The following is a 24426-nucleotide window of genomic DNA, read 5'->3' as shown; positions in this document are numbered from 1 at the left end:
TCAGAACAGCTCAACCAACACGGCTCGGGGAAGGAGTCTGTGCTTGCGTGGTTTCTGTTTGCATTGCAGACAAACAGATTTCATGTTAGAGTTTGTGGACTTGTAACTCTGCCATCATGTTACAAAGTTACGAAAATTATTCTCAGTAAACTACAAGGCATGGTTTTGTGAGTATAGAGATGCACCTCATTGTGTTCAGTGAGTTTGTAATAACCTACCGAACTGATTTTCCAAAATTAACTAATCAATTTACTACTGCTGGATATTTAAGCTGTTCCAAGTTTTTAAAACTTTTGTGGTAAATGTACATCTGTATTTTTGTGCCTGTGTGTCTTGAGAAGATAAATCCCTAGAACTGCAGCAGTGATTAATTAATTACACTTTATATGTTGATATATAACACCATGATAGTGTTAGTGCGCCAGTCACTCACTCATGTCTGACTTTGTGACCCCACAGACTGTAGCCCACCAGGCTCCTCTATCCATGGGATTCTCCAGGCAAGAACACTGGAGTGGGAGCCATTCCCATATTGCCTTCTAAAATGGCTTTCCACCTATTTACCCTCCCAACGTATAAAGATATGTCCCATCTGTAACAGTACTGCATGTTATCCATAATGTGTGTGCTGGTTTGTGCTGGTGGTGAGAACTTAAAAAATTTCCATTTATCTGATCATTAGTGCAATTAGGATTTTCCTTGACTTTTAATTTCTTCCTTTAGAGTTGCTGTCATACTGTGTATCTTATCTGACTTTGTCAGACTGTGTCTCTTACTTGCTGCTTTACAACAGCATTTTTTTAACTTTTTGTTTTGTGTTGGGGTTTAGCCGATTAACAATCTTATGATAGTTTTAGGCGGACAGCAGAGGGACTCAGCCATCCATATGCATGTATCCATTCTCCCCTGAACTCCCCTCCCATCCAGGCTGCCACATAAAGCAACAGCACTTTTTATAAGGACTATATCCTTTGTAACATATGTATAAAATATCTGTCATGTCTTTTCACTTTGCACACAGTGTCTTACACCACGGGAAAGTTAAAATTTTTCACATGGTCCCACCTAACACTGTCCCTCTTCATAACTTCTGGACTCTGTGTCCTGCTTATTAAAGCCTATCTGAACTCAAGGGGATAGAAATATTCTCCATTCTCTTCTAAGAAATTTAATATTGTGTTTCCTATTATATCTTTAATCTATATGGAATGAACTTCTCTGTAAGGGGTGAAATGTGGGTCTGACTTTATTTCCAGCTGGATAATTGTCAAGCACCATTTAAGTAATCTCTCCCACTGACACATGAAAAATAACTGCTTTTGCAATTAACTAAACTCATGGTGATAGTCATTTTTCAGAAATTTCTTTGTGATGCTTCCCTATTTGCCATACTACACTGATTTTCAGAACAAAACTGTCAGCGGAAAATTATCCTAAAAGAACTGTGACTGGAGTTGACTCAATGTACAGACCTGTTTACAGTGCTAAAAGTTCCGTCTAGAAACATGCATCTCCATTTATGCATAACCTCTGTTCTCCTTAACAGAGGTCAGGAGTACTCCAAAATAATCCATTTCAATTATTTTTTTCTGACTCTAGAACAGCTTAATTATGATTCCTTGAAGGTTCAGCATTAATCCGTGAAACCAGGTGTCTTAAAAAAGGGTTAGACTATTCAAGTTCTCTGCTTCTTCCATTTTAAATATTAGGAATTTTTACTTTTTGCCTTTACTAAATATAGTCTTGCATTATTCCCAGTTATTTTCTAATTCTTTTGCTCCAGTCTTACCCAGAGTTCTAGATACTTCCTAAAACATACTCTATGTATTACATCATGTTGAATTTTCTCACCAACAAAGGAATACAGTCATATATGTGGTGGTATCAAGCTTTAAATGTGTTAATGTTTAAACTTTAACACATGCTAATCCTCATCATTGTTTCAGTTTCAAAAACTGTTATGATCTCCAAGTACATATACTGTCTTCCAGAGTTCACTGCTTAAAAACAGCTTTCAAGCAGACTCTGAAGGATACTAAGCTATCACTATAGAGCATTTAGTCTGGGTCAGGCACTATGCTAAGCACTTGGTATGCATCAAGAAGTTTAAATTTTCACACCAAAGGTTTTAAGAGAGTCATATAATTACATTTACATTTGAACAGACCACTGTGGAAGTAGTGTGAAGAATGAACTTGGAGGGGACAGAAGAGGATGCAGAGAGACTAGTGCTTAGACAATTGGAGTAGTCCAGGTGAGATGACTATGTTTTGGATTAGGGCAATGAGGATGGAAAGATGTGGATGAATTCCAAAAATACTCAGCAGACATACCCCCAGGACTTGGTGACGCAGGGGATGGGGAAGAGCTGAGGGCCTGAGATGACTCTGTAGCATGAATTTTATGATGATGAGCAAGGTGCGCACTTTGTCTGAAGACTTCTCCGCATTCTTTACATTTGTAAGATCTCTCTCCAGTGTGGATTCTTCTATGTAGATTAAGGTGTCCAATCTGGCAGAAGGCTTTCCTACATTCCTTACACTGATATGGTTTTTCTCCAGAATGAATTCTCTGATGAACAGTAAGTGACTGTCGATGGCTAAAGGCTTTACCACACGCACTACATTCGTACGGTTTCTCCCCTGTATGACACCTTTGATGACAAGTAAGTGATGATTTTGTTCTGAACGCCTTCTCACATTCAACACATGCATAGGGCTTTTGGCCTGTGTGAAGTCTCAGATGCTGAGCACGGGATGAGCTGTCACTAAAAGCCTTCCCACATTCAGTACACTTGTAGGGTTTCTCTCCCGTGTGAACTCTCTGATGTTGGATAAGGCGGGTAACCTGGCTGAAGGCTTTACCACATTCAGAACAATCATAAGGTTTCTCTCCAGTATGAATTTTATGGTGCTGCGCGAGGTGTGCCCTCTGGTTGAAGGCTTTCCCACATTTCTTACATTCATAAGGTTTCTCTCCAGTATGAATTCTCTGATGAGTAGCCAGCTGTGAACCGATGCTAAAAGCTTTCCCACATTCCTTACATTCATAGGGTTTTTCTCCAGTATGGATCCTCAGATGGCTAGCAAGGTGTATGCTCTGCCTGAAGGCTTTTCCACATTCCCTGCATTGGTAAGGCTTCTCTCCAGAATGCACTCTTTGGTGCTGGGTGAGTGAGGCATGATGGCTAAAGGCTTTCCCACAGATGTCACATTCATATGGTTTCTCTCCTGTGTGAATTCTCTGATGGACAGTCAGGGATGAGCCGTAGCTGAAGGTTTTCCCACACACATTACATTTGTAGGGTTTCTCTCCAGTATGAATTCTCCTGTGCTGAATAAGTCCTATGTGATCGCTGAAGGCCTTCCCACAGTCGATGCAGTCAAAGGGTTTCTCCCCAGTGTGATAATATCTCCAGTGACGGATAAGCGATGTGTTCTGCCTGAAAGCTTTCCCACATTCAATACATTCATAGGGTCTCTTGCCGGTGTGACACCTCTGATGTCGGGCAAAGGACGAGCCGTCACTGAAGGCCTTGCCACATTCCTTACCTTTATAAGGCTTCTCCCCGGTATGAATTCTCTGATGCTGAGCAAGGTGTGCAGGCTGGCTGAAGGCTTTTCTACACTCCTTACATTTATATGGTTTTTCTCCAGTATGAATTCTTTGATGTTGAATAAGATGTACATTTTGGCTGAAGGCCTTCCTATATTCCTTACATTCAAAGAGTTTCTCTCCGGTGTGTATTCTGTGGTGCTGGACAAGGTGTTGACTCTGGTTGAAGGCCTTCCCACAGTCCTTACACTCATATGGTTTCTCTCCAGTATGGATTCTCTGATGAACAGTAAGAGATGAGCTCTGGGTGAAGGTTTTCTCACATTCATTACATTTAAAAAGTTTCTTTCCTGCATAGACTTTCTTGTGTTTTAATACCATGGAATTTTTGAAAAAGTTTTTTTTATCTGACTTGTCATTATTATAAATATTCTCTTCTATACTGTGTAGAGGAACAAATTTCTCAGGTTTGTTATATCTGTGGTCTGTTTCCACAGTGAGGGCTTCTTTAGGAGTGCTTCTTTCTTGCCTGATAAATGTCTCTTGGCTTAACAACTGCCTCTCAAAAAGATCTTCACATTTCCAATTTTCTCCAAAAGTAGGACACTCAAGTTCATAACTTGCAATTCTCTCCATTAACGTATCATCACACACAAACTGCTTCAGAGGTAATTCTTGTGTCTCATGTATAGATTCCCAATCTGAAAGATTCAGAAAACCAAATGTTTCCTTTATCATGGGCTATAACAAAGGAAACATTTAACACAGAAAAGGTGATTTGAAAATAATGAACTCCACAAAATATATTATGCACAGGCATTTCAACTTAAAAACATACGTAAGCAGACCCCAGAGAATGAGAGCTCATAGAAGAACATGGAAACAGTGATTTAGCAAATTAAATGTAGGATAACAGAGTCCTGAAGGTGTAGGTTGCAATGGTAGTAATATTTTATGCCTGTATTAACGTAACAGGCTATACATGAAATTCTCTTCCTCTGTTCTCTCCCTCTTCTAGGAGACTTGCATATACAGCCAGGCTAACTTTCTTAAAAAACCAATACTACCACATAACTCTGCCACTCAAAAATCTCTGTAGATTACCTGAAACCACAAACACCTTATGCTTTGTGACTTCTCTTGGAGTTTAGGCAAAATCCTAGAGTCATCTCTTCATAATCAGAAAATAGCATTCCCATAAGCCATTTCCATGTATTTTAATAAAGTAAATGCTCTTCATTTCTCCTAGATCCCTGAACTTAAGAGTGCATATTAAGGGTTTTTTGCATTCATCATCTTTCTTTCACCAGCCTAGGAAAACTATCCCATCTTAATAGGGTTCTGCCATGTATCTTTTTGTATAAACTAGTCTTACAGAGATATGTGGGTTGGTATCAGTATCATTAACTGAATGTTTATTTACTACCACATCACTACCTTTCTCACCCTGTGAGATAGAACATAAGCTTTCGGGAAGAAATAAATGAGCCTTATATACTACTACTAAGTCACCTAACGTATATCACAGGAACTCAGGCATAAGTAAGAAATTCTTGATAAATCTATAAAGAAGAAATGTGTATAGAAGAGGTGACACTAAGAGAAAACTTTAGGGAAGAAGTGATATCAAGAAATATAATGACAAATTATTGACTGATCCAATGCTCCCTAAAAAGTTTTCCACTACATGTCAAGCATGAGGAACACTGAAGTAAAGACAGCTGTTCTAGAGAAGTACAGAAACTTATGAGGAAGACAAGACCAACAAAGCAAGTAACTGGAGAAGAAAATATATCAAAAATGAATCCATGTGGTAAAAAAGTAAAACTAGTATAAAAGTTCAGAGATGGGAGGGATCAAATCTACCAAAGCAATTAAGAAACACTGAGGTATTAACATGCTTTCTCCCCAGGTCATTCATGGTATCAGGAACACCCAAACTTCAATAATTCTAGAACTGGGTCCATGAGAGCTCAAGAAACCAGTTCCGTATGGTTTTTCTTACGTAGATGGACTGAGGGGGGCAATCCTAGAAAGAGAAAAGCAGAAAGAGGACAGCGTCATCTGCTCCTCCCTCAGATTTACTTTGTTGTGTGAAGGCTGTCTTCACGTCCAGCCTCCCATGGAGAGCCGTGGTTGTCCCTTACCTTTTAGGCTTTTCTCAACATGGATGCTGAGCTACCTTAATCGCTAAATAACACTTAAAGCCACACTGTGACTCAATGTCCTATCAGATTCACAACAGGCTTCTTTATCCCCTTTCCCTCTTCCTGTATCTGTTCTTCACATGGACAGTTATTACCTCTTATCAGGAAAGTTCCTCTTTCTGTTTTCCTCTTTAAGGCAGATAGTAGCTTCCTACATAACCAAACTATAAAGCGTGTCTAAACCGAGCTTATTTCCCTCCTAATATTTGGAGGATCCTGGAAGTATAGGGTCCACATCATCCCCAAATGTAAAGATCAAGCACTGTTACAGAAGTGAAAGAATTTCATAAAGGCATAATTACCATGTGTGATTCCAACATTCCCTTGTCTTTGTAAAATTCAGGTTCAGCGCGGGGAGGCAAAAAATAAGCACACACCCCCAAAACAAGTTAATTACGGGCTCTCCTGAGTGTTACAAAGGAAATAAACAGTGGCTTCACAGACCGTACTTGGGCTGGAATAGGGAAATGTTCATTATATGAGGTGGTTAGGAAGGTCTCCAATGACATTATTTTTGAGCTCTGGCCTGAGCTCTGGCATAGACAGAAAGCCAAGAGAAGAGCATTCTAGGCAGAGAAAACAAGAAAAACAAAAGCCTGAGTGGGAAAGAGCTTGCGAGCTCAGAAAAGGCAACCTATGGGCTAGAGCAATGCTTTTCAACTGTACATCAGGCACTTGTTGAAAATGACAGTCCTAAGACACTGCCTATGATCCAGAGGGAATCAGACTTGGAACTCAGACTGCCTCTAACCTCATCTGGTCTCTCACAGCTTAGAGACTCAGGATGTGGGAACCTGTAACACATATGGAACATACCTTGATACCCTGCATCATGAAGAAAACTCTAGGCTAAAGTACAGTGAAAAAGCTAAAACATAATGGAGGATAAGGCTGGAAAATTAAGAAGGAGATGGTAGGATTTGGATTTTTCCTATTTGCAACAGGAAAGCAAAAAATGATTTAAAGTAACAGGGTATGTTATGATTTGCATGCAGCATCTAATTTTGGAGTTAAGATTTAAAAAACAGAGAAGCTTATGTTAAGTCAGTATGTCGAAAGGAAAGAGGGGATGGGAAGGAGCTGGATAAAGATTTTTGCAAAATGAGTTTTTAGAAGAGAGTGAAGATTGCTGGGAGAAATAACAATCTCAGGTATGCCACTGATACCACTGTAATGGCAGAAAGCGAAAAGAAACTAAAGAGCCTCTTGATGAGGGTGAAAGAGGAGAGTGAAAAAGCTGGCTTGAAACTCAACTTTCAAAAAAGTATGATCATGACATCCAGTCCCATAATTTCATGGCAAATAGAAGGGGAAAAGGTGGAAACATGACAGATTTTATTTTCCTGGGCTCCAAAATCACTGCAGACTGTGACTGCAGCCATGAAATTAAAAGACACTTGCTCCTGGGAAGGAAAGCTATGCTAAACCTAGACAGCATATTAAAAGACAGAGACATCACTTTGCTGATAAAGGTCCGTATAGTCCAAGCTATTGTTTTTCCAGTAGTCACGCATGGATGTGAGAGTTGGACTATAAAGAAAGCTGAGGGCGAAAGAATCGATGCTTTTGAACTGTGGTGTTGGAGAAGACTCTTGAGAGTCCGTTGGACTGCAAGATCCAACCAGTCCATCCTAAAGGAAATCAGTCCTGAATATTCATTGGAAGGACTGCTGCTGAAGCTGAAACTCCAATACTTTGGCCACCTGATGCAAAGAGCTGACTCATTGGAAAAGACCCTGATGCTGGGAAGGATTGAAGGCAAAAGGAGAATGGGGCAGGAGAGGATGAGATGGTTAGGTAACATCACCAACTCAATGGACATGAATGGGGCCAACTCTAGGAGACAGTGAAGGACAGGGGACCTGGCATGCTATAGTCCAGGGGTCAGAGTCAGAAAAGACTGAGCAACTGAAAAACAACAAGCAGAAGAGAAGATATCTGGGGAGCTCATGCTAAGAAGTCAACTTTCAGTTTTCTCCCAGGTTTGGAAGGCTTGACAAGAGTTTCTTTTTTCTTAATTAATTTAATTGGAGGATAATTACTTTACAATATTGTGATAGTTTTTTGCCATACATCAACATGAACTGGCCACAGGTATACATGTGTCCCCTCCTTCTACCCCTCTCCCACCTCCCTCCCCACCCTAGCCCTCTGGGTTGTCCCAGAGCACCAGCTTTGGGTGCCCTTCTTTGAGAAGAGTTTCTAAGAAGCATAAGAGAGGAGGAAAGATGACCTGTACAAATGGCTGAGCCATTGCCTAGAAAGGATTCCCCTCTCTGGTTCTCCCACACTCACCTGGGAATGGGCTTCTCATCTCATTCTCCATCATCATCCAGGGCTCCTTCCCTTGCCCCAATAAGGAGATGACATATGGCTTAGAGATACAAAGTCCTGCACACAGAAAAGGACATGAAAACAGGCCATGGTTTGGACATTTCAGCTGGTCCCTTAATTCTGATGGAATGACATGATAGTAATGAATAGCTCAAGGAGTGACAGACTATATAAAGCTTCTGGGGTAGCTTAGTGGGGCTGCCAACAGTCAATCCTATAAAAGTGGAATCATTTTCTAAGAGACTGGAGGCAGAAATTCAGCCCAGCATTTTTAGAAGATCATTGGACAGCAGTAAGCGAGGTAATATAAAAGACCCCTAGAGACAGTTGGGAGTTTGAGTTAACTGTCTGATTAAAAAACAAAGTCAGGGGAACGTATAACAGAATCCTGAAACTCTATAATGTATTATAGTGTCCAAGAAAAAAATCTAATTACTCCCTAAAAAGTGGAAAAAGTGAATCATACTCAGAAAAAAAGGCAATTAATGGAGACCCAACCTGTGATAACACAGATGCTGGAATCAGTAGACTAGGATTTTAAAACAGCTATTATATCTATATTTAAGAATATAAAGGAAAATATGCTTGTAATACTCTTGGCAGCAAAATAGAAATTATAAAAAAGAACCAAGTAAAAAGTCTAGAATTGAAAAATACAGTATCTGAAATTTAAAAATTCACTAGATAGGCTTAACAAGACATTGAAGAGGACAAAGAAAGCAGCAGTGAACTTGAAAATGAATCAAAAGAAATTATCTAAGCTGACAGAGAAAAAAGATTTTCTAAAGTGAACACATCCTTAGTTACCTAAGGCACAATATCCAAGGTTCTAATATGTGTGCAACTGGAATCCCAGAAGGAGAAGAGAGAGTAGAAAAAAATTAAATAATGATCAAACATTTCTCAAATTTGGTGAAAGACATACATTTAGTCTCACAACATTTAGTGAACCACAAGCAAGCAGGATAAAAGGGGCCTCTGGACAAGGGGGAGCTAAACTAGCCAATGAGGTGGCCCTAGGGCTGAGAAGGTTGTTCGTTTCCCGAAGAACATCTACAGCAATTTTCAGTGTGTGCCTCACTAGTTCACTTTCCGCAAGTTCATAAAAACATACAGATTTTAAAGCAATATTCTGAATTCATAACGATCCGGCTATATTCCTGGTGAACGCTGTTAGGCCGGTAACAATACTGTAGGACAGAGAAGAAGCCAGCACAGGAGACCAGGGAGGCTCACAGCACGCCCTGTGCTCAAACTGACTAACGGGCACGCTCACGAGTATCTGATACACACCAAAATCACTGACTCAGCCTGAAATGTTCATCAGTTCCTGAACATCCTCTTCATTTTCCAGATTCCATTCTGATCGACACACAGTAAATTAAAAAAAAAAGTAAAGAGTCCCTAAGGGTAATTCTGAATTATGCAGAGGGGGAAAAAATCCTCACCCAGTGACACCAGGCTCTGATAGTTCTCCAACATCATACTCCTGTATAAACCTCTCTGAGCAGGGCTCAGCCATTCCCATTCCTCCTGGGAGAAGTCCACTGCCACATCCTTGAATGTCAGCAGGTCCTGAAATGACACAAAGACCTTCTGGATCAAGCGATGCTCATGTCCACACGTGACTTCAAGCTTAAGCATTAAGTTGGCCCTGCATTATGTGAGAAATAGCCCTTAGAGGAGAAAAACCTTAAACATATAATATTAAATAGTTCTTACTGAAGTTGCTAAATTGCATTGTATACAATGGTGCTAATCCATTTCTCTTGTGTGTGCGAGTGTGTGTGCTCAGCTGTGTCTGACTCTTTGCCACTCCAGGGACTAGAGCCCGCCAGGCTCATCTGTGCATGGGATTTTTCAGGCCTGGGGAAAAACGGACAGATGGCCACAGGGCAGTAAACAAGGGCTTCAAGGAAGGATGTGTATCTGTGGTTGAACCTTCAAAAACAACAAAAAAGAATATTTAAGTTGATATTATGGAAATGATACTCTATGGGATCCTAGTGTTTTAAGGAGAAGAGGCATTGAACTGACATGGCTGGGGTTTTTTTGTTGACACAATAAAAAATAAAAAATTTAGAGTGCAGTTTTTTTTGGCAGCGGCAGGGGGACAGGCTTGCTGAGCCTCATGGCTTGTGGGATCTTAGTTTCCTAACCAGGGATCGAACCCAGTCCCAGTTCTGAAAGCACAGAGTCCTAACCACTGGAACGCCAGGGAATTCTGCTAGAATGCAACTGTTTTTTAATGCTGTACCATTAAAATTGATTAGCATGTCATGCCACGCCTCAACATGAGACATCACCCAGTGGAGGACCACAACACGTTCAACTTGGGTACTAAATGTGAGTACAACAAACCAGTATGTATTTAGACAATGTCGAAATGAAACCAAAAATAGTTATTTTCAGTTTCTTAAAGACAGTGCCCAGTTATAATCAACAGCAGATTGAGACAATTTTGTCTCTTTTTTTTTTTGGTAAATTTTGAGAGGTTCGCAGGTTTTTTTTTTTAATTGAGATATAGTTGACAAACAATATTATATAAGTTTCAGGTATAAAATATAGTGTTCACAATTTTTAAAGGTTATACTTCATTTACAGTTATAAAATATTGGCTATATTTACCTGTGTTCTATAATATATCCTTGTAGCTCATTTTACACATGATAGTTTATACTCTCAATTCCCTAACCCTATCTTGTCTCCTCCTCCCCCCCAGTAACCACTACTTTGATTTCTATATCTGTGAGAGTTGTGAGAAATTTTTAAAAGTGTTACGGGCATTTTCATCTTCACATTTATTTCCAATGAAAATACTAAAAATCTTTGTAATGCTCAGTGTTGTCATTTACCACAACATGGATGGAACTAGAGGGTATTATCTAAGTGAAATAAGTCGTACAAAGACAGACAAGTACTGTATGATCTCACTTAACTGCACAATCTGAAAAAACAAAACAGAAACTGACTTTGGATAGATAGAGAGCTAAAACTGGTAGTTGCCAATGGAGAGGGGAGAACAGCATGGAAAAGTGGAACAAAAAGGAGTAATCTTACAGTGCAGAAACCTGATAATACTACCTCAACTAGGCACTCAAAGTATAATAAGTCACGTTGATAGTATGAACCCTTGATGTGTAATACATGATGAAAATGGAACTCTGTGATCTTCCTTCTAAGTCTGATCAGAGAAAAAAACATCAGATTTGAGAGACGTTCTACAAAATACCTGAGAACCTCTCAAAACTGAAAAGGTCTTCAAAAAGAAGGAAAGTATGAGAAACTGTCACGTACAAGGAGACAGAACTACTAAACATAATGTGGTACCCTGGATAGGACCCTGGAACAGAAAAAGGACATTAAGTGAAAACTAAGGAAATATGAACAAAGCATGGACTTAATAATAATCTATCAATGTTGGCTCATTAAGGGCTTCCCTGGTAGCTCTGCTGGTAAAGAATCCGCCTGCAGTGCAGGAGACCCCGGTTCCATTCCTGGGTTGGGAAGATTCCCCTGGAGAAGGGACAGGCTACCCACTCCAGTATTCTTGGGCTTCCCTGGTGGCTCAGCTGGTAAAGAATCCACCTGCAATGTGGGAGACCTGGGTTTGATCCCTGGGATGGAAAGATCCCCTGGAGGAGGGCATGGCAACCCACTCCAGTATTCTTGCCTGGAGAATCCCCATGGACAGAGAAGCCTGGTCGGCTACAGTCCACGGGGTCAAAAAGAGTCAGACACGACTGAGCGACTAAGCATAGCACACATGAAACTAATTTAAGATGTTAGAAACTGGGGAAGCAGAGTGTGATGCATATGCATATTCCCTGCTATCTGCAAATTTTCTATTATAAAAAAAAAGTTTATTTGTAAAAAATAAGTTAAGGGGAGTGCTCTCTGGGAGAGGTGGGAGCCAGGCCCTTAGATAAGACTGCTGTTGTTCAGTCGCTGTCACGTCCAACTCTTTGCGACTCCATGGACTGCAGCACACCAGGCTTCCCTGTCTTCACCGCCTCCTGGAGTTTTGCTCAAACGCATATCCGTTGAGTAGATGATGCTATTAACCCACTCATTCTCTGCTGCCCCCTTCTCCTTTTGCCTTCAATCTTTCCCAGCTTCAGGGTCTTTTCCAAAGACTATTAATCAGGGGATTTTCATAAGGAAACAGCTTTACTAAGTCCTAAACAGTAAGACTGTCTTTTGAGGAAGAGAAATGAAATAACTAACCTGGGGTATGGCTTTCACTAGTTCAACTGTCATTTTCACGTTTTCCTGGCTTCTCTCTTGGAAAACAGCACTGTCCTGGGAGGGTAAGGCTGGAGAAGAAAAAGGAGAGTGAGAAGATGAGGCCTTCTCTGCACTCCCAGGATCACCAGTGTAAAAATTCTGTCTTCCCCTTCCTCCTCCCAGCCTTCTTTGGTTTCACTGCCCACAGAAGCGGGAGATTACAGGCAACCAATGGTGATGAGGGGTCTAATTTTTAACTCTTTCTCTTAAGCTGGAGGTCCTAAATTTGATCTTTTCTAAAAGTTGCATTCCCGTTCTTTGGTCTTATTATGAATAAAACTAATGAGATATGCTAGATACTCTGCGTACATTATCTCCTCTCACTTTATTTTAAAAACTAATCCCATGAAATTGTTGTTTTCTCTATTTTATAGGTAAAGGTGGACTCTTTCCTTCCCACATCTCCGCTTCATGCTTTGATACAGTCTACAGTTTGAAAATCTGACTCCTGAATGCCATCAGAGGACAGGGTTATCCTCCTCCTCCTGCCAAACCTTTGCTTTCCTCCATGACAATGGATCCTTTAGCACCCAATTCTGCCACCTTCCCTCTCATCTTTATCCTCAACTCCTTGGTTTCCCCTCCTTTCTGTCACCCAGAACTGAGGGTGTCTCCTGCTCTAATCGGGAGCTCTAGGTACCCCACCTCTTGCTTCTCAGTGGAACTCTTGGGACTGGGAGCAGGGAATTCTACCCCAGGATTCTTATCCTGGCAATACACAATTCCATAAATCAACATGCACAAGGCGGCCAAAGTTGTCAACCTTTCAAGCAGTCTCCCCCCAAACACCAGTCACACAGGCGCTGTTACAATCACACAGGGTGATACACAGACACTGACAGAAGGTCTCACACACCCCTGATCACACGAAGGACAGAGTCACAAGCATCCAGTGGAAGGCACATCACTGCAGTCACACCACCGCCTCAGAGAGGTCGTGTACACGCACACATGGTGATCACAAACATGACACACACAAGCCCAGTCTCAATCTCTCTCACACCCACGGCTCACTGTCCCTTCACAGAGGCTGCATTTGCAAACCTCGGGGTGGCTCCTACTCACTCTGGTCTCACACGTTAGTTTCCCCTCTCTCTCTCTCTCACACAGTCTCAGCGGTCTCTGTTTCTGAGACACGTGGATTCCTCGCGCACAGATACACAAACATTGCAACTGCTACCTCTAACGCGCGCACACACAATACACACCGGTCTCCCTCACACGCGGACACAGGCACTGTCACACAAGCTCACGCGCCGGACACACGCACTGCAGCCTCGCACGCTCACACCCACATGCTCTCGGTCTCTCTCACACACACACACACATCACCCCCCACGATCTCTCAGCCCCTCCCGGGGCCCCACGCGCTGGCTGACCTCTCTCACACACCCGTCTCGGACACTCACACCAGCACACCCCGGTCGCACGCTCTGGGCATTCACAGCCCAGTCCTGCCTCTCGCACCCACACACTCCGATCCAGCCGCCCCAAACGCCGATCCCGGTCCGAGCCGCAGCCTCGGCGCACCCGCACGGGCCCCTGGGAAATGTAGTCCGCCCGGCAGCGACGGCCCAGCGGCGCCCAGGCCGGGGCTCCACGGCCGGGCTCAGAGCCGCCCGCCTCGGCGGCCCTGCCTGGCCCTCGGACTCAGACACTCGACCACCCTGACCAACCCACGAGCCTCCCCCCGGAAGCCAGCCGCCCTCACCCGAAGGACTTCGGCAGCTGACGCCCGGGAGACCAGTGCCCAGGCGCCGAACCTCCCCAGGTGGGCGAGCAGTCAGGCGCAAGGGGCGGAGATAGGGCGTGGCTTAGTTGAGGGGGCGTGTTCTTAGGCTGTTGAGAAGAAGAGGCGGAACCTTAGCGTCCGAGCGTGAGGGCCTGCGCACGTACGTGACACCGCCTGAGGGGCGGGGCCCAGGATATCAGAGGCGGGACTACGCTCGAGGGGGCGGGACCCGAGGGTTCAGGGGCGTGGCGCGGCGGGGAGAGAGTGTACGCAGGCACCTAGAATGCGAACTCCCTCTCCCCTCTCCTGGAAACCAGAAGCGTCCGTAGTTACGGGAACGGACAGTCCTCTGTGAGCGCTGGTGTGCACCTGTGATGTCCCGCTGTCTGTGTCCGAATGACCGCGGTGTCGCTGTAAAGTGGTCCTCTGAGCCTGCTCGTGGGAGCGTGATTTTCTTTCTGTGTTAAGTTTTGGGACCGTAAGATCAGCGAGGGAACCCCTGCTGGGCTCTATCACTTGTTATTACACCAAATTAGTACATTTCTCACTTGCAGAATGGAAATGTCGTTATTATCACTCTTCAGAAAGTATCTTCTTTGGAACCTGCACTGGTGTTGAACCCCATTCTGCCCCTGATCAGAGTGGAAATGGCCCGTGGTATGAGATATTAAGAAAATAGTAGAATTAGTAGCTGATTTGGAAATTGTAGCAAATAAGGAAAAGCCTAAAGGAAATCAATTCTCAATATTCATTAGAAGGACTGATGTTGAAGCTCCAGTACTGTGGCCACTTGATGCAAAGAGCCAACTCATTAGAAAGGGCCCTGATGCTGGGAAAGATTGACAGCAGGAGGAGAAGGGGATGACAGCGGACGAGATGGTTGGATGTCATCACTGACTCAATGGACATGAGTTTGAGCAAGCTCCTGGAGATGGTGAAGGACAGAGAAGCATGGTGTGCTGCAGTCCATTGGGTCACAAAGAGTTGGACATGACTAAGCGACTGAACAACAACAAAGGAAAAGCCATTCAGGGGGATACAGCAGAGAAAAAACCCACAAAACTCCCCGCCCTCTAAGATCTTACTTTCAAGTGAATGGAAACAAGAGAATGAGTAAAATAGTGTACTGAATGGTGAGAAAGGCTGTGGAGAAATAGAAAACAGGGAAGAAAAATAGAGTAGAGAAAATGAGAATATTTACTGTTGAAAAATGAATAGTCAAGGCACCGAAGTCTTTAATCTTCATGCAGCTTTTCATCCTGAATTTCAACATTGGCTCATTTAGGAGTAATTCCTTACATGGACTCTACTGTTATATTCTCAGTGGTAAAGAATCCGCCTGCCTAAGGAGACGTTGGTTTGATCCCTGGGTTGGGAAGATCCCCTGGAGGAGGAAATGGCAACCCACTCCAGTATTCTTGCCTGGGAAATCCCACGGAAGGAGGAAGCTGGCGGGCTACCATCTGTGGGGTTGAAAAAGAATCGGACATGACTTAAGAGACTAAATGAGTATGCATTTTTCTTCTCTACACTGGTGCATGCATTTTATAAATGCTTTTATATATGCACTGAACAGAAAAAAGTGAGAAAAAAATCCTGTGTGCTCAGTTTAGGAATATCCCCTAACTTCTATTAATATGATAACCCTTATATCTGTCCTCGTGCTGTTCCTTTGTGTCAGCCTCTTGATTCTTGTTCAAAGGTGATAGGTGCAGTGATGAGATCACTAAAATACAGCAGCTGTAGGAGGAAGTGTGGGAGAAAATTCAGGAAAGCCCGCTGGTTGGGAAATTTGAAGCTAAACCTGTGACCAAATCCGGGCACCATTTTTCAGATGTAAAGTATTAAGTCATGGCTGTTTGTTTTTTCACACTTTGCAACATCCAAGCCCCTGCCCGCCCCTTGCTAATGCTGTGAACTTGGTGGCATATGTGTCTCTCCCATCAGGACAGAAGCAAAAGCCAGGAGGTGATCTCTTGGCCTCATCTTTGGCTGTCAGGACACCTGCATTGTAAACTTGGTTTCAGGGCATTAAATGTGAGGGCACCCAGACTCAGGGCCAGTAAAGTCACTTGTGCAGTGTTGCTGTTTATTAGCGATGGCAGCAGAGCAGGATGCAGGGAGGAGGAGGCCAGAGTTCTCCAGATGGCAGGACAATGGTTTCATGTTCTGCTTTTAACTTGCTTTGCTTCCTCCCTGTCTTCAGTTATTCCACCCAAAGAGCGCGTTAACAAATCGTTTTCATTGGAGCACAGCTGATCTACAATATCGTATTGGTGTCAGGTGTGCGGCAAGGTGATTCAGTTATGCACACACAAACATCCGCTCTTTTCCAGATTCAGTTCCCATTGTTGTTGTTCAGTCACCAAGTTGTGCTCCATTTTTTGAGACCCCATGGACTGCAGCACACCAGGCTCCTCTGCCCTTCACTGTCTCCAGGAGTCTGCTCAAATTCATGTCCCTATTTGCTCAAATAGTCAGTGATACTATTCAACCATCTCATCCTCTGCTGCCCCCTTCTCCTCCTGCCCTCAATCTTTCCAGGTATCAGGGTCTTTTCCAACGTATCAGCTTTTTGCATCAGGTGGCCAAAGTACTGGAGCTTCAGCATCAGTCCTTCCAGTGAATATCTGAGATTGATTTCCTGTAGGATTGACTGGTTTGATCTCCTTGCAGCCCTCTCGAGAGTCTTCTCCAACACCAGAATTAGAAAGCATCAATTCGTCAATGCTCAGGCTTCCCCGGTGGTTCAGACAGTAAAGAATCTGTGTGCAATGCAGGAAACCCAGGTTTGATCCCTGGGTTGGGAAGATCCCCTGGAGAAGGGAATAGCTACCCAATCCAGTATTCTTGCCTGGGGAAGACTACAGATCGAGGACAGAATTCCATGGGCAGCCTTCTTTGTGGTCCAAGTCTCACATCTGTACACAACTACTGGAAAAACCAGAGCTGTATTTCCTTTGTAGCTTATTACAAAACCTTGAGTATAGTTCCCTATGCTATACAGTAGGTCCTGGTTCATTATCTATTTTTCAGTGAGCTCCTGAGACCTTGAGAATAAGCTGCTTTTCTAAGAGTCAGAGTCAACTGAGGCTGCTTGTTTTCAAGATCTTGACTGACAGTTAGGTAACTGGAATAGTAACATTTTCAAGTCTGGTTGGCTTTGGTCAGTATTCTCCCGTATGAATTTGCTGATGTCGACTAAGGTGTGACCTGCACCTGAAGGACTTCCCACATTTGTGGCAACTGTAGGGCTTTTCCCCAGTATGAATCCTCTTATGTTGACAGAGCGAGGAGGATGTGCTGAAGGCCTTCCCACACGCATCGCATCTGAAGGGCTTCACTCCACTGTGAGTCCTGTCGTGCGTCACCAGGGAGGAGTGATTGTTGAAGGTTTTCCCGCACACCTGACATTCATAGGGTCTCTCTCCTGTGTGACTCCGCCTGTGGACAATGAAATGGGACCTGCAGGTGAAGGCCCGGCCACATTCCTGACACGTGTAGGGCTTCTCACCAGTGTGGGTTCTCTGGTGCTGAGTGAGCTGCACGAGGCGGCAGAAGGCCTTCGGGCAGTCCTCACACTGATAGGGCTTCTCTCCGGTGTGAGTCCTCTGGTGCTCCGTCAGGGAGGAGAGCCGGATGAAGGACTTGGTGCACTTGCTGCATCTGTAGGGCTTGTCTTCAGAGTGGATCTTCTGGTGTCTGAGGAGCTGGGCGCTCTGGGTGAAGGCTCTGCCACAGGCCTTGCACTTGAAGGGTTTTTCTCCGCTGTGGATTCTCTGGTGGTCTGCGAGGGCGGAGGGGCGGCTGAAGGCCTTCCCACACTCGCTGCAGCCATGGAACTTCTCTCCGGTGTGGACGATCTGGTGCTGGGTGAGGTGTGTCACCTGGCTGAAGGCCCGTGTGCACTGCCCACAGGCATAGGGCTTCTCACCCGTGTGGGTGCGCTGGTGTTGGGCGAGGTGGGCCTTCTGGTTGAAGGCTTTGCCGCACTTGCTGCACTGATAGGGTCTCTCTCCTGTGTGGATCCTCTGATGCTGGATGAGAGTTGATCGACGACGGAAGGATTTCCCACACTCGAAGCACTGGTAGCATTTCTCTTCCTCCTTCGTCTTCTGATGGATGATGAGGTATGCCCGGGTGCTGGAGGCTTTTTCATATTCTCTACCCATGCTGCTAGTTTTTTTCATCCCTCTTTCATAATGGTATGTTTCTCCTTTTATTCTCTTCCTTAAAGACAATTCCTTGCTTTTCTGTGTTGATTCACTCTCTGAAAAACGAACATATAAACACATTAATATAAATAAATGTACATATCCCCACTGCTGAGAATCTATCCTTTAAAAAAAGGTCCTAGTATTTAAGGATATATGTACAAGGACATTTATTGTCATACTCTACTAACAGAAAAAGCTAGGAACAAATACCCATTTATTCTTATTTTTAATTAAAAACATTTTTTTACTGTGGAAAAATACACAAAACGTAAAATTTACCATTTCAATCAATTTTAAGGATGCAATTCAGTGGCATTGAATACATTCCAATGTTGTGCAACCATCAACACCATATATTATCCTTATTTTTAATTTGAAATGCATTTTAAGTTTTAAATTTAAAAAATTGAAGTATAGTTGATTAACAAATATTCATTGAAATAAATTATTTAATCTAATATCTCATGAATGAATTAGTGCCCTTCTAAAAGGGACCCCTTCCACCACATGAGGGCACAGTGAGAAGATGGTCATCTGTGAACCAGGAACCGGCCCTGCCAGATACTGAATCTGCAGGCATCTTCATCTCCAGAACTGTGAGACATGAAGATCTGTTGTTTAAGCCACTTGGTCTGTGGTGTTTCTGTTATAGCAGCTCAGACAGACAAAGACACACATCAAGGGCTCACATGGCCCAGACTGCCCACAAGGTGGGGTACTGTCCACCCCACCAGTTCTCAGCTGGGGCATTTCCAGTGGCAATCCATTAGATGCAAGAGGTGCACCCAGGACTTGGCTTGAAAAGGTCTAGACGCTACAGGTGAGCTGCACACACTAGTGGCCAGATCCCTGCACCATCCCCCACAGATGTGTTTATCTCTGGCCACTCTGCTGTGTGTGCAGTAACCACTGTGTTTGAAATTATCCAATCTTGGTTCCTACTTTGCCAAGGTATCTAAGAACATCTCTTTTTTAAAAATGGAGCATAGTTGATTTACAATATTGTGTTAGTTTCAGGTGTATAGCAAAGTGACTAGATTATACATACATATGTATACATCTATATTCTTTGTAAATTTCCTTTTATATCCATTATAGGTTATTATAAGGTATTGAATACATATAGTTCCCCATGCTATGCAGTAAATCCTTGTTGCTTATTTTACACAGTCATTTGTATCTGATTTCCATACTCATTTATCCCTGCCCCCACCTTCCCCTTTGGTAACCATATGTTTGTTTATGTCTGTTAGTCCATTTCTGTTTTGTAAATAAGTTCTTTGTATCATTTTTTTTTTAGATTCCACATATAAGTGATATCATATAATATGTCTTTCTTTGTCTGATTTATTCCACTTAGTATGATCATCTTAGTATGATACTCTCAACCATCCATGTTGCTGTAAATGGCATTGTTTCATTCTTTTTAGGTCTGAGTGATATTCTGCTATATATGTGTACCACATCTTCTTTATCCATTCATCTGTCCATGGACATTAAGGCTGTTTCTATGTCTTCAATATTATAAATAGTGCTGCAGTGAACACTGAGGTGCATGTGCCTTTTCAAATTAGAAATCTCTCCAGCTATATGCCCAAGAATAGGATCACTGGATGATACAGCAACTTTATTTTTAGTTTTTTAAGGAATTTCTATACTGTTATCCATAGTGGCTAATCAGTTTACATTCCCACCAACAGTGTAGGAAGGTTCCCTTTTCTCCACATGCTCTCCAGCACGTTATTTGTAGGCTTTTTGATGATGGTCATTCTAACTGGTGTGAAGTAATATGTCATTGTAGTTTTGATTTACATTTCTCTAATAATTAGCAATGCTGAGCAGCTTTTCATGTGCCTGTTCTAAGAACATCTCTTACTTCCTCTTGTTAAATAGTAAATTCCGTGATGGGTTCTAGTCTGTAACAAAATCCCCTTTCATGGCCAGAACTAGAGATTGAATATGTTTGTTAACAGTTCTTGGATGGATATATTTATTCAATTTATCAGAGGTGAGAGTGAGAATTTTTTGGATACATAAAGAAAACAGAAGTTTTGAGATATCTTTCTGAGGAAAGTCTTATGAAATGAATGAAGGATAAAGTGGTAAAAAAACAATCCAGAGAGTAAAGGTTTAGGACAGCTGATCACAAACTTACATTTGGAGGCAATTATTTAAAAAGGTGGCTGAGTAGAATAGTGAATGAGGATGAGAGTTGGTGGGGACCTCAGACCAGAGGCCCCCTGAAGGAAGATGCCCAAACACCTTAAAACTGTGGTCATCTCAGAAGGCAGCTGGCTTTCTGCACATACATCCTTCCCTCAACTTGGTCCCAGACTCACCTGCCCCTGGAGCTTCTGCATCCTCCTCCCTCATCACCCAGGGCTGTGGGCCTCGCTCCAACAGGAAGGCTATGTTGGGATCAGCAACAGATATGCCTTTGGAAAGAGAAAGAAATGGCAGTTGATCATGCCATTATTACCCAAGAATTCAGCCTCTACCACAGGAATCAGGATCAAAGCCATTATAAGAATGGCCAGGGGGAAAAAAAATGGCCAGACGAAATTTGAAGGTTTTTGGAAGGACAGTAAAGAGAAAGTTGTCCATTTCTAACTATGCTCTTTATGGGACATAGAGCAAAAAGTAAAGGCCACTGTAGGTCCCCAGAGATTTCCAATAGGAGGAGGAAGATAAAGCGGAAGACAGATGTGAACTAAGGGCTGGGCGCACTTACCCAGCCAGACCAGGTTCTGGTAAGTCTCTGACATCACAGCTGTGTACAGCTCTCTCTGAGCAGGGTCCAGGAATCCCCACTCTTCTTGGGAGAAGTCGATGGCCACATCTCGGAATGTCAGTGACCGCTGAAAGGGCAAACACTTTCTTACCCACAAAGCCCAAGGGAAAAGGGCCTTGGCTGAAAAATAGCAGGTGCTGCATAGCACTGTGGTGTGCACTGGAGGATGCAGCGTTTCTGTTTTTCTTTTTTTGCCAAATACAGATACGTATTATAGATAGTGAAGATCAACTCTTTGGGTAAGAAAAATTATCCTGTATTATCAACCAAATTGTTAAAACTGGTCGTGGACCCTGTTTGAGGAAAGCATTCCGGGAACTTGTTTGGAAAACAAGGATTTCTGAGGAAAGCATGAACCACTGCACCTCCACACTGAGTCTGGAGCGTATGGTTCTAATCAACAGATCCTGACCTCAAGCTGCAACAGCTAACTGGATCTCCAGTCTCTAGCCAGCTGTGCTCATGTCAGACAGGCCACCACGTCCTCGGTGGTAGAAGACAATTCTTTAATCTGCTGCTTCTCCTGCTAAATAGGGATTTTGCACAAGTTGGTGGTGTTTGTGCACTGACAAACACTCCTGAGTTTGTCTAAAGTCTGAAGACAAGGGAAGACTGTCAGCAACCCAGGACCTCAGTTCAGTCCTGAATGGGTTTTTCCTCCAACTGTAGCCCAAAGCTTTACATATGTCTTCCTGTCCCTAGAGAGTTTACTAAATGTGTAAATGTACATAGATGGAATTTTATTTACCTCCTTCTAGATTCTCTAATTGTTTAATATATTCTATAATGTCTAATACATCACATCCTTAAAGCCAATTGTCCATTTTTTTCATTTGTCCATTTATCTTAACATTTTTTTAAAAATCTGAATACAGGGTCAGCATATACTTATGCTCAGTATTTAATGGTGAAATTTAAATGTAAGTACAATGAAATGTAAAACTGTATACTTAAGTTAAAAAAACTGGATTATAGAGTTCTCTTTTGATAAGTACATTTCATAATTTACTACAATCCTGGAAAACATATTTGTTTAAACGCGTGTTTGTGTGAAATGGAAATTGTTCTGCAACTAGGAAGGAAAAAAATCTCACTTCTTTAAAAATTTGTGCTTGGATGTGGGATTAAAGCTCAGGGCACTTGATAATTGCAGTATTTATGACAATTTCTGTTTTACTAGATGACTTTATTCTTTAAGGTTAGGGTTAATCTTTATTCTTTAGGGTCTCATTGCAAGAAAAAACAAAAACCAAAAAACCATAACTCACCTGTGATGTGCCTTCCAGAGGTCCAGTGGCCATGCTCCCCTTCATGAGGCCTCTCTCTTGAAGAACAGAGTCCTGTGAATGTGGAGCTGAGGAGATGGAAGGAAGTATCAAAAAAAACATCAAATTTGTGTTATTCTCTCTTATCTACCCCCCTGTAAAACATCAAAACAGAGCAGTGCCCAATCACAACACCTTTTTTTGGGATTTACTGGTTCTCCAAGTTGTGAGAGAGTCTAGTGCAATGTCTCCACATCTGTTCCTCAAAATGGTCATTGATTGAAAATGACTGTAACCATAGTTACTGTGCTGAGGGCTTTACGTGTATTTCCTTCACACTCCTTCATGGTTGAGGCAGCCATTTCTGCCTAATGTCCCTGGAAGTGCATGAGTGGGAAAACTGGTCAAATTAGAAAAAGTCCAACAGATGACTTCACAGTATCTTGATTTCTTAAAATGAAAGTATACTTGATTTACAACATTGTGTGAATTTCAAGTGTATAACACTGATTCAGTTTTAGTTTTATGTATTCGTTTTCTTTAGGTTTTCCCCCTTACTGTTGTTTAGTTGCTATAAAAATTGAAACGAATAGTTACACAGCCTTTCTAGAGCTCAGAAGAGTCCTCAACAAACACCACGGAAACCGTGAGCCAAATCCCATAATCACACGGAGAAACAACCGTGCAGGGGGACAGGACGCCAGACAAACCAAAGCGGACACCCCAGGTACACGCATCCGCAGGGACCACTCCCACCCCACCCTCTCACAAAGCCCCTCCCACTCGCCCTCCAAGGACGCCTTACCAACTCACCCACAGCGCTTCCGCCCCTCCAGAAATCGGCCGCGACCCTACGCGCCTGCGCAGCCTCCCCTCATCCGGCCCCCTCCGGCACGAAACCACGCCCCCACGGGCGACCGCGCACGGCGTGTCCGTTACTCTGGGGTACCTGGCCCCGCCTCCATGGGCGTCAGTACGCGTGCGCGCTGCGTTCCCAAAGCGCCTCCCAGTCCCATCCGTGGGTCAAGCCTTGGGAAGAGGGCACCCCCCTGCCAGATAAAAGCAGTGCAGCTCGTTGACAAACCCAGACACTCCCAGTCCTGCACTCGGCCGTCGCTACCAAAATCCTACCCTCTAGCGGGCCAGGATCCCACTGCATTCTGCTCTCCGGGACTACGTCGGTGAGACCGCGCATGCGCACACTGGGGCTGCGCGAACTCCCAGGGGCCACCGCAGCGCGCGGGCGTTGTTTTGAGGCGGGCACTTCCGGTAGGGCCGGCACGTGGGGAACCTGGTTCGCGTTCGTGGATGTTTCTGAGTTCTCGGGACGTTTCTTCTTGCCGCAGCGGCTTGTGGTGCGTTCTGAGGTTAGGGTTCCGTGTTGGCGGGGGGCGGGGGGGCGGCGGCCGCTGTTCGCAACTGCTCGGGGGAGGGTGGCCCGGGCACTGGGCGCTGTGCGGGCCGGTCGTCTGGGTCTTTGGCTTGGGTTGCCGCCCGATTGGGCGAGTAGAGTGTAGTGCGGGCGTTATCAATATATTGGTGTTTATGAAAGAAACTCGTGTGTGTGTGTGTGTACACATGCGTACGGGTTTGTATTATTAAAGTTATATTACTTGTATTTTTGTTGTTCAGTCGCTAAGTCATGTCCGACTCTTTGCGACCCCATGGACTGCAGCACGCCAGGCTCCCCTGTCCTTCACAGTCCCCCGGAGTTTGCTCAGGTTCATGTCCATTGAGTCGGCGATGCCATCCGACCATCTCATCCTCTGTTGCCCCCTTCTTCTCATGCCTTCAGTCTTTCCCAGCATCAGGATCTTGTTCAGTGAGTTCAGTTTCAAGGAAACTGATTAATTTCATCCCCGAATAGGTGATTGAGGCATTGAGAAAAGCCCCGTTACATGCATTCCTCACTAAACAAAGTTGTATTTATTCATTTTGCCCACCCGGCACTGCTGCTTTGGGGATGGGATCTTAGTTCTCCAATCAGGGATTGAGCCCGTGCCTTCCACAGTGAAAGCCAGGAGTCCTAACCACTGGA

General features: G+C 43.6%; 2 protein-coding genes across 7 annotated transcripts; both read right to left on the bottom strand.

Annotated features, from left to right (window-relative positions):
• Window positions 1–806: 806 nt before the first annotated feature.
• Window positions 807–16720, bottom strand: LOC122692613 (zinc finger protein 471-like). Its single transcript, XM_043900370.1, is given in 7 exon segments — window positions 807–2570; window positions 2572–4256; window positions 8058–8153; window positions 9545–9671; window positions 12324–12412; window positions 14095–14222; window positions 15317–16720. Coding segments are annotated over 5 exon segments (2286 nt in total). The 5' UTR covers window positions 12357–12412; window positions 14095–14222; window positions 15317–16720; the 3' UTR covers window positions 807–2225.
• Window positions 16721–16943: 223 nt separating this feature from the next.
• LOC122692619 (zinc finger protein OZF-like) lies at window positions 16944–23578 on the bottom strand. Of its 6 annotated transcripts, none has more exons than XM_043900391.1 (6): window positions 23520–23578; window positions 22584–22765; window positions 22392–22477; window positions 21064–21190; window positions 20672–20767; window positions 16944–18385 (listed from the first exon to the last, which is right to left on the bottom strand). In XM_043900391.1, exons 3-6 carry the CDS (start codon window positions 22434–22436, stop codon window positions 17283–17285), a joined length of 1371 nt encoding a protein of 456 aa, XP_043756326.1. In that variant the 5' UTR covers window positions 22437–22477; window positions 22584–22765; window positions 23520–23578; the 3' UTR covers window positions 16944–17282. The 6 variants fall into 6 exon arrangements, with proteins under 6 accessions (XP_043756326.1, XP_043756323.1, XP_043756327.1 ...); XM_043900388.1 differs by having other exon boundaries at window positions 23202–23566; XM_043900392.1 differs by lacking the exon at window positions 23520–23578 and adding an exon at window positions 22986–23003.
• Between the last annotated feature and the right edge of the window lie 848 nt (window positions 23579–24426).

This window comes from Cervus elaphus, chromosome 4 (genome assembly GCF_910594005.1).
Source record: "Cervus elaphus chromosome 4, mCerEla1.1, whole genome shotgun sequence".
In the NCBI taxonomy this organism is placed as follows: Eukaryota; Metazoa; Chordata; class Mammalia; order Artiodactyla; family Cervidae; genus Cervus; species Cervus elaphus.
This window is presented reverse-complemented; position numbering and strand designations above follow the sequence as displayed.

Coding starts and splice junctions, on each gene's coding strand:
- LOC122692619 (XM_043900387.1), bottom strand. CDS start 23,404: ATGGGACTGGGAGGCGCTTTGGGAACGCAGCGCGCACGCGTACTGACG. Junction 22,478..23,337: donor GCCCATGGAGGCGGGGCCAG/GTACCCCAGAGT, acceptor CCATCTCCTCAG/CTCCACATTCACAGGACTCT. Junction 18,386..20,671: donor TGCAGAAGCTCCAGGGGCAG/GTGAGTCTGGGA, acceptor TTCGTTTTTCAG/AGAGTGAATCAACACAGAAA.